The sequence below is a fragment of the Gracilinanus agilis genome, chromosome 5 (genome assembly GCF_016433145.1).
Source record: "Gracilinanus agilis isolate LMUSP501 chromosome 5, AgileGrace, whole genome shotgun sequence".
In the NCBI taxonomy this organism is placed as follows: Eukaryota; Metazoa; Chordata; class Mammalia; order Didelphimorphia; family Didelphidae; genus Gracilinanus; species Gracilinanus agilis.
In genome coordinates, this window is record NC_058134.1 from 116,265,279 (window position 1) to 116,278,873 (window position 13,595).

The 13,595-nt window shown below is 34.9% G+C and overlaps 1 protein-coding gene across 1 annotated transcript in view; it reads right to left on the reverse strand.

Annotated features, from left to right (window-relative positions):
- The window catches only part of AGBL3 (AGBL carboxypeptidase 3), a 132,718-nt gene that overhangs the window by 53,783 nt on the left and 65,340 nt on the right, over positions 1-13,595 (reverse strand). The window contains exon 15 of the mRNA XM_044677822.1: positions 11,362-11,419. Within this exon, the coding sequence (XP_044533757.1) occupies positions 11,362-11,419 (58 nt within the window). The remainder of the gene's footprint in view (positions 1-11,361; positions 11,420-13,595) is intronic.

Genomic DNA, 13,595 nt, shown 5'->3' on the forward strand with positions numbered 1-13,595 from the left:
CATTGCCTGTCACCACCCTTATTCTCTCCTCTCCATAATGCTTTTTCATGCCTTTTTATGTTATATAATTTATTCCATTTTGTCTCTCCCTTTCCTTTTCTCTCATTGCAATCCTCTTTTTCACCCTTGATATTTTTACACATCATATCACATACATACATATCATATCACACATATTTCTGTTCAATTGCATTTATATACACATCATATCATTATATATCATCATATACATCATATCATCATATACATCATATCATCATAATTAGCTTATTTCACCCCACCCTCTTTCTAAGTATATTCCTTCTATCTCCTCTACTACTAAGAGTAATTTTTGAGAATTACAGATATCCTCTTTCCATGTAGAGATACATACAATTTGATCTTAATTTTCTCTTTCTTATTTACCTTTTTAGGCTTCTCTTGGGTCTCATGTTTGGACTTCACATTTTTTTGTTTATGCCTGGCTTATTCCTCAGGAATGCTTGGAAATCTTCTATCTTATTAAATGTCCATTTTTTTCCCCTGAAAGAATATACTGTTTTGCTGGATAGGTGACTCTAGGTGGTAAACCTGGATTTTTCGCCTTTCTGAAGATCATATTCTGTGCCTTCTGATCCTTTAATGTAGAAGCTGCTAGGTCCTGTTGATCCTAATTGTAGCACCATGGTATTTGAATTATTTCTTTCTAGCTTCTTACAGTATTTTTTCCTTGGTTTGGGGGCTCTTGAATTTATTATATTCCTGGAAGTTGTCATTTGAAGATTTCTTTCTGGAGTTGATCTGTGAATTCTTTCAATTTCAATTTTATTTTCATTTTTGAGGATATCTGGCTGGTTTTCTTTGATAATTTCCTGTGTTATGATATCCAACCTTTTTTCTTTATCATGACTTTCAGGTAGTCCAATAATTCTTAAATTGCCTCTCCTCTATTTTCTAGGTCAGTTTTTTCTTTTTTCATTCTTTTGATTTTGTTTTGTTTCTTAATTTCTTGTGAAAATATTCATTTCTAAACTGCTCAGTTCTAAATTTTAAGGCCTGATTTTTCTCCATCAGCTTTTGAGTTTCCTTTTTCATTTATTCCATTTCTCTTCCCCACTTTTCCTCTGCCTCTCTTATTGGTTTTTGAAATCTTTTTTGAACTCTTCCAGAATCTGTGTTCAATCCATATATTTCTTTTGGACTTTGTGTGTGTTTGCTTTGCTTTCACTGTCCCCATCTGTGTTTGTAGCTTGCTCTTTGTTTCCATAAAAAGTCTTTAGAGTTGGGGTGCTTTTTTTGTTGTTTGCTCATTTTCCCAACCTTTTTATAGGTAGACTCCATTTCCTGGGAGGATAGGGTACCCTCTTAAATTTCAGTCCTTCCTTGATTCTACCCTTAGCTTACTTTCTGAGTTTCTACCAGTTTTAGTTCTTCAGAAATGGTATGATAGCCTGAGGGCTGGGAGCTCTGAGGGCCTCCTCCTACTGCTAATTCAATTAATCCTTGAAATGCTGATAGCTTAAAAACTTGCATCAGGCTTGGGCAAAAGTTTTTGATCTCACTCTGAACTTGGTCAGGTCAGGCTACTCAAATTCTAGCCCCAGGCTTAGGCACAAGTTTTTGGTTTCACTGTGTACTTGATCCAATCAGGCACACAGTTGATTATAGTGTCCTGGAGCTCTGCCCTGAGCCCCTGACAAAATGATACAGACCTCTCTCTTGGATCAGTCAACTACCCCAAACTGGGATCTATATCCTCACCACAGGCCCAGACTGGGAATCCTGGCTTCTCTCTGGGCCCACACAAATCAGCCCACTTCAGCACAGACTGCCCTGGGATGGGATTCTGGACTTCACCACAGGTTTGAAACCTCAAGGGTTGTGCATTGACTTGGACCTCTATTTGCCCAGGCAGGGTGTCAGGATATAGATATTACCTATATTAAAATACAATATATGAAGTAGATAGATTTTGAAAAATATTTTTTTATGAAAAGTGATTTAAAAAAAAGATTTCCTAGTAAAGGAAACAATCTTTGAAAAGGATCAGAAGTGGATTAAACGTATTGAATATAAGGATATTAATATTTATTTTGTCAGTGAAGCAATTGTGCTTTCAGGCTCTCATAACCTATAATTCAGGTTCATATCTAATCATATTTATGTTCTGATCCCCCCCCTCCATTTTTTATTCTCTGCATCTTCTCTCCCCAGACCAGGCAGTTGAATTAATTACATGACATCACATATTAGTAGTAAAAAAGGAGAATTTACTTAAAAAAGAAGATAATCATGACAATGTATTGAACAGTAAACACTCTCAAAGCACATTTTTTTCCAAAGTAAACCACTTTCTCAAACATATCTGCCAGGGAGAACAGAACTGATCTCTACAAGGCACTGCAGGTTAGTGACTCAAGGCTCAATTGTTAGTGAACAATTTGAGAAGTGAAGAGATTGTAAAATATTTGGTTGTGTCTCCTGAGCAGAGCAACTTGGTGCCTAGAACATTAAGCTCAACTCTTGATCATCATTTCTTCCCTATCTATTTTTCTGATGTTTCTGAAACTATTTGGAACCTGCTTCCTTGCTTCAGGAAGCTTTAGATCTCTCAGGTATTTCCCAGAATGAACTTTAGCAGAAGGGACAGGTTGAAGTTTTATAAGGCCAGCTTTCATCAGATAACCAGAGTCCAGGTGGGTATCGAAGTGGGGTGGGGAATAAGCCTTAATTGATAGTGGAGTGATTGTGGGCAACTCCTGGATCCATAGATTTCCCATCTCATTCCTTCTTTTCCTTTCTTTTTCCTGTTCATCTTTCTTTGTAAAATTTCCTGACTCATGCTGTGTGATCATGAATGATTGGTTTCCTGGGATATGATGTTGAGGCCCCTGTCCCCACTGAAAGAGTCTTTGTTGTCCCAAAGTTTTGTGGAAATGTGGCAGTCCTCTGAGAGGCTTGGTACCCTTTTTCTTTCTACCCCCAGTAAAATTTATTTTACCTGCAAATGACAGAGGACACACTAGGGCATTTGTAACTCAAATAATAAACATTCAAAAACTAGCATATAACAAACGTCAAAGGTTCTTGTATTTAAGGCTAGAGGGACCTCCTCTTGATTTTATAGATGAGAAAATGGAAATTTTTCTCTCTATTCATACAGTTACCACCTAAGGTTAGGCCTTATCATCTCTCACTTGAATTACTACAGTAGCCTCCTAATTCACATTTTTGCATCCAGCCCTCTTCCTTCTCCAACCCATTCTCCACACAGCTGCTAGATTTCTATTCCTAAAGCACAGGTTTGACCATGTTACTTCCCTGCTCAAGAAGTAAGGCTTTCTATTGCCTCTAGGTTGAAATATAAACTTCCCATTTGGCATTAAAGCTGTTCATAGTATGCTTTTTTAGACTAATTACATATTATAGCCTTCCACATAATCTATAGTTTAGCTAAAGTGGCCTATTTGCTTCTCCCACACATGGCTGTCCACCTCCTGTCAGAGCCTTCTCATAGGCTGTCCCCTCTCTCATGACTAGAATGTGCTCCCTCATCACCTCTGCATCCTAAAACTCCCAAATTTATTCAAGGCACAGCTTAAGCACTGCCTTTTCCATAATAGGGCTTTCCCCCATTCTCGTAGCTTCTAGTGCCTCCCTTTACCCTCTAATGACCAAATTTGTATATATTTCATATGAATGTTTTTGTGTAAGTGTTGTTCCTCTGGTAAAATATAAACTACCTGAAAGCATGAAACGGTGTCATTTTTGTCTTTGCTTTTCCAGGGCCTGGTACATAGAAAGTGTTTAATAAATGCTTGTCAATTGAGTGAAGTGATTTATCCAAGGTCATACAGTTGGTAAATGGTAGAATTGGGATTCAAATTTGGATTGACCTACCCTAAATCTAGTAGACTTTTCACTGAACCACTCAAGTCACATGTAATTATCTCAAAGATATAGCATGAATGTAAGTACATTATATAGCATTTCTATATTAGAATTGCATTCTACAAGCATGAGGCACATATTACAGATGATTGGTACCATAGACCAAGTACGGATGCTCCCATGCAATATAGAGCATAGCAACACATTTAAGTTGTATACATTAATCTATCACCTAGGTTATATGTAATAATATTATATACAGATAATTATATACATATGAGTATTTATATATTTTATATATTATATACAGATAATTACATATTATATAGCAGTGACATAAAGGTGCATAATACAGCAAATATGTACCAAAAGAAATATGCAGGCCACATACAAAGTATCATGTGATAGAGTTACACATAAAACACATACTCCATATCAAGGGACATCACTTGATGTTTGCTCTTGAAACATCATCAATCAATCTGATCACTAACTAGATAGTCTGAGTACTTCTATGATGACTAGTTGTCAGCTCTTCATCCTTGTTATCTAATTCAGGCCAAGTGGATGTTCCAGGCTTCTTAGGTCCACTGTCCCTGAGCCCAAACCTAAGGATCTAGATAGCTCAGGCTTGCTATGATTCTCTAGCTTCAACTGAGGCAGTCTCTATGGCTGGTCTTTGCTCTCTTGGGGGTCTCTACTCCTGGAGTATTAGACATAAAGAGACAATCTTTGAATTTAGCTCTCTTTCACCACTCTTTCTCCTCTTTCGTGTTGGACCAGTCTCATTTGGCTTTCCTTTAGAATTGCAATTTCTTCTACATCTGAGTCTTCTCTTAATACACTACCATGTAGCTTTAATCATTCACCTGAAGCTGGTCAGCAAGCCCTTCTTAAAACCCATTTAGCAAACTTCCCATGGTTCTTGCCCTCTTCTTCATCAGGAAGTCACACGAAGTTCACTGTAGACAAAAGATGGCGATGACGCAATGACCTTTGCAGAATTCTCTGGGGCTATTTTGTAGAGTGGTAGATTGCCCAATCTTTCAACCATTTTATCTGTGGCAACTCTCCACTGCATTTTGTGTTTCCTCTAGAACATTAAGATTCCTTAGAAGGTCTTTGTCCTCTAGTTGTAGTTTCTAACAGAAAATTAAAGCAGCATACTTCCTCTAAAGTTTTCTGGGCTGAAGCCATTGCCAATAAGCCTCCTCCAAGTACTCAGCTGAGAGATACACTCGTTGTAAGTTTCCAACTCTTCTCCAACTTCAAAGATTCAAAAGAACAAATCAATAGATAAAAATGGCTCTCAAATAATTATAAAGAGGGAAAAGTCCATGGCATTATTCTTAGTAGTATTATATTGCATGAGCTAGTAATATCCATGTTGATTGAATTGAATTACAATTAATGTATATTCAGTAGTGTACAATTTAAACACTGAGGCAGGAGGTCTTCCTGAAGATAGCAAGTTATACTTCTAGAATTCTTGATTTCCCACAAAGTTATTAATGTTAGCTAGCTTGCTCTTAATGTACAGAAGTGAGGAAAATGAGGCATAGCATAGACATCTTACTCAGAGAAACACTTTCCCCCACAATACTTGCACTTCTTCCATCTTGGCAACTTTGAAAGTTTCTGATTCTTGAATGGATAGACCTGATGAAATGATTATTACTTAGATGTTGCTGAGATTTTTCCTATATTCTCCAGAGATAAAGATCCTACACTTATAAGAAAGACTAAAGTCTTTCTTGTATTTATACTTTATACTCTTTGGATAATAAATGAGTTGGTAACAATTTCCTTTGAATACCACAAATATACTTAGGCTGGAAATCTGCTGCTATGCTGGATCAATAAAATATATTTTGTATCAGCTCATGGGTTGTCTCTAAGCACTCAGAATCACCTTTCAGCAGTGCTTTCATGACCATAAAGTGGAAGGCTCTTGATAGTATCAAATGCTTTCTGGACATCTTGTTTTCAGACATTTACATTTACTGTACTCTACTGCACAGCTCTAATTTCTGCCATTCTTTTCTTCTAGACCCTCTGGGCACTGAAGTTTGAGTCTTTAAGGGTCATACCCTTGCATCTAGGGCGGTTCCTTTTCACAGATGCTCTCACTGCCAGTTATGCAAAGATGATTGAAAGAATAATGATTGGTCCAATGGGGAAAAAAAACCAAGTCCACTGCTGGCATAATTTCTAATAAAGCCTCAAACATTCAGTTGCACTCTTATGTGCTAATGCCCTGTTACTCTACTTGTACTCTTTATAGGCATCTCCATAATTTCAGACACATGGAACCTATAGGACAGAGTATCTAAATCAATATTAGTCTTCCCTTGCTGATTCAATAATTGAATTCATAGATGGTTAATGTCTCCAGTCATCCACAGCAGCAAGTATCCAATTTAGCACATAGTGAAAATATGTCAGTGTACTGTCTGTCTGTACTTGGAATTGAGTTCTCGATATAGTTGCATCACTAACAGCACATTTCAAAGTCAAGAACACGAACTAAGATAATGAGTCTCACACCATTTATTGACAAATGAAAAAGGCTTCTGATGTCTATAGCTCTCCTGTTATAAAACTGCTCCCAAGCCATCTAAACTGGCATAAGTATATACCACAAAGGGCTTGAATAAATCTGCATAAAGCCGTACATAAGGAGATTTACCAAGATGTTGAAGACCTATACATATTTCTCATCCTAATGATCTCCAAATAGTGACAGAAGATTCAGGGATACCCTTTTCTGCCTTCTACTATGAGCATTTTCCAACCATATATTCAAGAGTGAGGTCATTAAGAGGTTTAGCAGTGATGGTAGTATATATTTTAAACTTCTGATAGTATCCACTAATGGCAGTTAGGTGGCATATTGGACAGAGTGTTGGACCTGGAGTCAGAAAGTTAAAATCTGGCCTCAGAAACTTACTTGCTGTGTGACCCTGGACAAATCATTTAACCTTGCTTGCCTTAGTTCCTTATCTGGCAAAATGAACTGGAGAAGGAAATGACAAACCACTCCAATATCATTGCCAAGTAAATCCAAGGTACAGTCACAAAGAGTTAGACATGCCTAAAATTGAACAACAGCAATTTATCCACCAAATCCTTGAAAAGCCTTCAGTTCTCAAGAATTCTTTGCACATGGCCAAGGGAGGAACATTTTTCTCTTTTCAACTTCAATACTGATTTTGTTGAGATACCATAAAACCCATATTCTTGGCAAAGGCTTCACAGAACCAACACCTGCCAATTGATAGCTTTAGAATATCTCTTCCATTTCCCCCCTCCCCCAAATACAATGATAAAATTCAGACACACCAACATTTTCCATATAGTTCTCATCAGCATTCATATTTTTCATATGAGAAAAGTAAAGATATAACAAAGATATGTGTTCTATCAACTCAGGGGCTCCTGATGTGGGAGATTCTTTTAATATGGAGATCCAGTTGCTCTATGACTTAGAAGATAAATGTTCAGGAGTTTTCTGAGGCCCATAGACATTAAATGATCTTCCTTGGGTCATAGAGATAGAATGCCTTTAGAGGCAAGATTTTTGTCTTCTGGCCTGTAAACCAAGCATTCTGGGCTATGAGATCTTCTGATACTATATATCACCCTATATTCTTACTTTATACCCTTTTCCATAAGCTGATCAAAGTAGTAAGTGCCTTTGAAATTCTTGGTGGATAGCATCATCAGAAGTTATATAGTTATAAAAAAATGGGGCTTCAGAGAAAGGCTTGGGGTCATCAAAAACACTGCATAATTTCCCAAAGAAGTCTAGTCTGCTTTCCTTCTCCTTTTTTAAATCTAAGCTCAACTCATTGTTCATTTGTATTGTCTGTGAGGATATAAGTATTGATGAATCAAGTTTCTGCTTTGCCATTCCAACCAGTAAAATAAGCATTTTTCATCCATTTAGTTTTGCTGAACACTTTTGAATGATTATGGATTTTGTTTAGGAGGTCTTGCCATGTTCTGAGACTTGTGGTAGACACAGTGTCATCCAAAACATCTGGAGGGGCATGACACCTGTAAAGAATCTCCCTTTTATTTGGACTTTGCACTGGGCATCCTCTACATGTATCAAGTAACTTAGGTAAGCATAGTTCCTTGTTTCATGACTCATTTGCTATTAATTATAGGATGGTTATCAAACAATATTATCTCTGTTTTTAGTTCTCTTGAGGAATATTGTATTATTTTGCTACATGCATAGGAGATAACATGTTGGAAGAGAGTTTTAAAGAGGCAGCTTGCTTCAGTAATCAAACACTTTTTAAAAATCATCAACCAATGACTGACACAATGAGATTTGATATATTCCACATTTTTAGTTAATTATATTATTATAAAAATGTGGGCCATCATAGCTGTAATTTATCAGTGTCTTACTGTTCCTTTCATTTTTCTTCATTGAGCACTCTCTTAATGAATATGGACATTATTTTAATTTTAAAAATTGGAGCAATTGAATTTGGAGAAATTGAATATGGACATTATTTTAATTTAAAAAAAATTGGAGCAATGAGAAAGTAGGGATATGATAGTTATTAGTATTTTATCAGGCACATTTTTTGGTAATGAATTCCAATATTTTTGTTAAATCTTTAGTATCTTATCTTCTTTTAATTGACTTAAGAATACTCAATACCATCAAAATTGTGCCATCTGGAACACAGACCTATTCCTTATTTATATATTTTTTTATTTTAAACCCATAACTTCTGTGTATTGACTTATAGGTGGAAGAGTGGTAAGGGTAGGCAATGGGGTGACTTGCCCAGGGTCACACAGCTGGGAAGTGTCTGAGGCTGGATTTGAACCTTGGACCTCCCGTCTCTAGGCCTGGCTCTCAAACCACTGAGCTACCCAGCTGCCCATATTCCTTATATTTTTATATGTTCCAGTTGGACTTCTTGTCTTTGTTTACTTTCTGGTGCTAATTTTACTTCTTCAGATAAGACTGTGATATGCTAAAAGTATGTTTAGGTGTGGTGGCTCTAATGATGAAGAAAAAAATGTCCATTGTAAAAATGCTTATAGGTTTTCTTCATTTCTGATATTTGCTATCTTTTCCCCCCCAAGTTTATATTTAAATATTTTTAGAACAATTTGGCTTGATTAGGATTCTTATCAGACTTTTTGTAAAATTGTTTTTCTCTCCATCATTTCTTGTTGTTTTGTGAGAAGATGTTGCTCATAATCTTCCATCATTACCCTCAGTAATTTTTATTTTATTCTAAAATGATGTTCCTCTTGGCTGCCAAACTAGTCTTCAGCTGTAACAAAATACAATTCTGCCTCTCTAGCTACATTATAAAACCATGGCAGCTCTATAATATCCAATAATAAGTGCCACATCAATTCAACAATGTTAATAACACTAATATCTCAATGCCATTTTATACATAATTTAGAATAACAATAGCAAAATAATTGATGTGATCAAAAAGTTTTAGTTAGAAAAAAGGTTTCCTGATGTTGAATTACAGTGGAAAAAATATAAAGAAACTCTTCCACATCAACAAATTCTAGCATTGCTAAGCAGAAATAACTTCTGTATGAATTAACACTTAAAAATAGCTGTTTTAAAAATGCAAAATTTAAAATAAAAAATTCCAGAAATATCCCTATTATGCAAATACTCCATGTCACATTCAGGTTCTAATAATCTATTTTAGATTCAGATCAACTCAAATTTATGCTCTGAGCTTCCAATTCCTGATCTTTGAATATCTCCGCCTCCTGGCACTGAAGGGGTTAAATCTTGGATCTGGGCTATCAGAGACTAGCATTTCTCTGGCACAGGAGAGGAGAAAAGCCTCAGTATGTGCAGATTGTGGTGGAATGAAGTATGCACCAGAGGAGCCTCTAGCCTTAATAATATTTTCTGTCTTCTTTTCTTCCTTGTCCTTTTCTATTGCTCTTTTCAAGACCTCTTGATCAGAGATGTGTCCATGTTGGATGTCCATGAATGAATGGCTTTCTGGGATAGGATGTTCAAGACCTTCTCCCCAGTAAGTGAAAACTCTCTTATCCCAAAGCATTGTGAAAATGTGGTCATCCTCTGAGGAGAGTCTCTGTCGTGATGTTAGCATAGTAGTGATAATAGATATGGAAGTATGTGCAATGAGTACAATGGTTGTACATGGAATGTCAGTCACCCTATGCCACTCCCTGAGGTTGGTTGGGGAAAGGAATAAACTGAGTGGTCACCAAATACACTGGTATTTCTATTATGGCATTTAAATAAGGAAAAAAAATGTGAATCAAGCCTATTAATAGTAACGAGAAAGAAGGTGCTTAGAGTAGCACAATGAATTCAGAGGGGATGCTGATTGAGGCTCCAGGGTCCATCATGTTTGATATCAAGCTTCCTTCCCTTGTGTCATCATTATGATGAATAGAAGTGTTCACATCTGTTTCATTCTAGGATGGTGCCATTTATGTGCTTTAGATTAATTTCAGAGGGTGCCAGGATTAGGAGAGTAAATGATGATGGATATGTCATTAGATATAACCTAGAGCTCTCCAAATTGTATTAGCTGAGCTTACTCTTAATTTATTATCCCTCAATGAGGGTATCCAGTTGAGGGCACTGGATATATGTAACAGGTTAAACATAAGATCTTTATTTAGCCATAAAACTCTTCCAATTCCATTTACTCTTTTTGACAAAAATTTTCAAATATTAATGGAAATATTTGATTGGTCCAGTTTAGCAAACACAACCAACAAATGGTAATATATCATGGTTTGGGCTTCTCAAATGTGTATACTTTATAGACTTCTAAAATAACATTAGGCAGTATTAGACAATGCAATATATTCATACAAAGAACTGAATAGCTAAATCTCAAGTATGTCTATGAAGCAACGACTAGTTCAGTACAACTTACTGAACTAATGGATGGTGCATATATCTGGCTATGCTACTGTTCTGTTCAGAGACTCTCCCCTTTTGCCTATGGAATATAATGTTCTTAGCCTATTTAAGACCCTCCATAATCCACCTCCAACTTGCCTTTATTGCCTTATTTCACAATTACTCCCTTTCACAATTCTATATTCCAGTTAAATTGTGCCCAGCCATCTTCCTTTTGCTCCTCATGTTTCAAATATATTCCTTTCATATCTCCACTAGTTGGAATCTTTCTTTACCTTCAAAGCCTATCTTAGGTACCATTTCTTCCAGAATGGCTTTTCTCACCCCCTCTCCCAAAAGTTATTTCTCTTCCTTTCTTGTATTTATCTTAGCACTTTGGTGAGGTCTCTCCTATGTCCTAACCCCATTCTATTTTGTTGCCTACTAAATTTTCTTTAAATTTCATCCATTGAGAATAAGCACCTCAAGGGCAGGAACTCTAATTCTTCATCTTTAAATCTCTCTTGCCTAGCACATTTCCTTGCACATAGAAGGCAATTTAAAATATTTTCATTGTATTGAATAGAATCAATTACCTTTTGCTTGGGAGTTTGTTTCCTTAGGCCTTTGCTGAATGTTTCCCCTGCTCTCAACCTAAGAGAACACAGAAGCAGAAAGAAAATTCAATATTCTATTACTGAAAGTGAAAATAGAATTTTTATTATTTTTTTCTCTTTGAAAATATCCAATTGACTTTTAAAGTGAAACACTATGTCTTTCTCAACAGAATTCTTTTTCCAGCTAATAGAGAATAATGATGATAAGTGACATGTTTATGTAGCAATATAGGATCACTTTGTCCTTCCTATACCCTTATCTTTTGATTTTTGAAATAACCTTGTAAGGTAGTTACTATAGGAATTATCCTAATTTTACAGATGAATAAACTGAAGTTATGAGAATTAAGTGACTTCCCAAGTCACAACTGGTAAATACCTGAGCCAAGACTCAGACCCAGGTCTTCTAAGGAGTCTAAGTCTAGTGCTTTTTTGACTATACCATTCAATATACTAGGAATTTTCTTTTAACCAACCAATAAGTAAATATTTATTTTATTTTTGGCACTGACTTTTAAAACTTCTAAGAAGAGTTATAAAACTAACCATTTATTTATGATATAAAGAAAAACTAAGAAAAGAAAAATATTATTTTAAATCTTATTTGTTTAAGTAATTTTTAAATTTAAATTTACTTATTTTTTAATATTATTATTTTAAAAATCAGGTAACCCAATTTCTCCCCTCCCTCAATTAGAGAAGATATCATTTGACAAAAAGATATATGTATATACAAAACTATGTCTTGCTTATTATATTTTAGTTCTTTCTCTGGCAGTGGACATACACAAATTATTTTTCAAATAATATTTCTGTTGTTATATATAATGTCCTTTAATTCTGCTTGTTTTACTCTTCATAACTTCATGTAGAGCTTTTCATGTTTTAAAAAAATTAACCTGTTTGTCTTTTTTTTTTTTTATGGCACAGCAGTATTCTATCCCAATCATATGCCATTCCCCAATAGATGAACACCCTTCTCAGTTTCTAGTTCTTTGCCACAATAAAGACAGCTGCTATAAATATTTTAGAAAATAGTTTTTCTAATTTCTTGATTACTTAGGAAATAAACCTAATAGTGATACTACTGAGTCAAAAGGTATGTAATGTACAGTTTTATAACTCTCTGAGTATAATTCCAGATTGTTCTCTCAAATGGCTAGATCAGTTCACAGCTCCAACAAGAATGTATTAGTCTCTTTGTTTTCCCATATCCTCTCCAACAGTCATTATGTCCTTTTATCATTTTAGTCAATTTGATAGGTGTGAGAGGATATCTGAACTGTTTCAATTTGTATTTCTCTAATCAATAATGATTTAAAGTATTTTTTCATATCGTTATATAAAGTTTTGATGTCTTCACCCAAAAACTACCTCTTCTTTCATGTCTTTGAACCATTTATCAATTGGGGGATGCCTCATATTCTTATAAATTTGACAAAATTCTCTATATATTTTAGATATGATATCTCTATCTGAGAAGCTGTCTATATAAAAATTTCCCAAATTCCTGCTTTCCTGCTAACCTTAGTTACATTTTATTTGTACAAAATCTTTTTAGCTTCCTGTATTCAAAATTATCTATTTTTATATCTTACAATATTTTCTATCTCTTATTTATTCACAAACTTTTCTCCTATCCATAAATCCCTTTATGACTAGGCTATGCATCAGTTTTGATTTATCAGGTTAGTGGTGTAAGATATTGATTTATATTTAGTTTAGGCTAGACTGCTTTCCAGTTTTCCCAATAATTTTTACCAAATAATAAATTCTTAGAGCAAAAACTTGGGTCTTTATTTTTGCCAAACAGATATAGTATACTTTTTTAAAAGTGCTGTATGTCTGTTCTATTCCATTGATATGCTTTTCTGTTTCTTTGACAATACCAGATAGTTTTGATAATTCCTGCTTTATAATACAGTTTAAAATCAGAAACTATTAGAATTCCTTCCTTTACATTTTAAAATTAATTCCTTTGGTATTCTTGACCTTTCATCTTTCCAAATGAATTATTATTCTTTTTCCTAGTTCAATAATATGTATTTTTTTGGGTAATTTAATTGGGATGGCATTGAATGAGTAGATTAGTTTAGGTAGAATTGTTATTTTAATTATATTGGCTCTACCTAGTCATGAATAATTATATTCTTGCAATTATTTAAATCTGACTTTATTTGTATAAAAATGTTTTATAATTATATTCATGACAT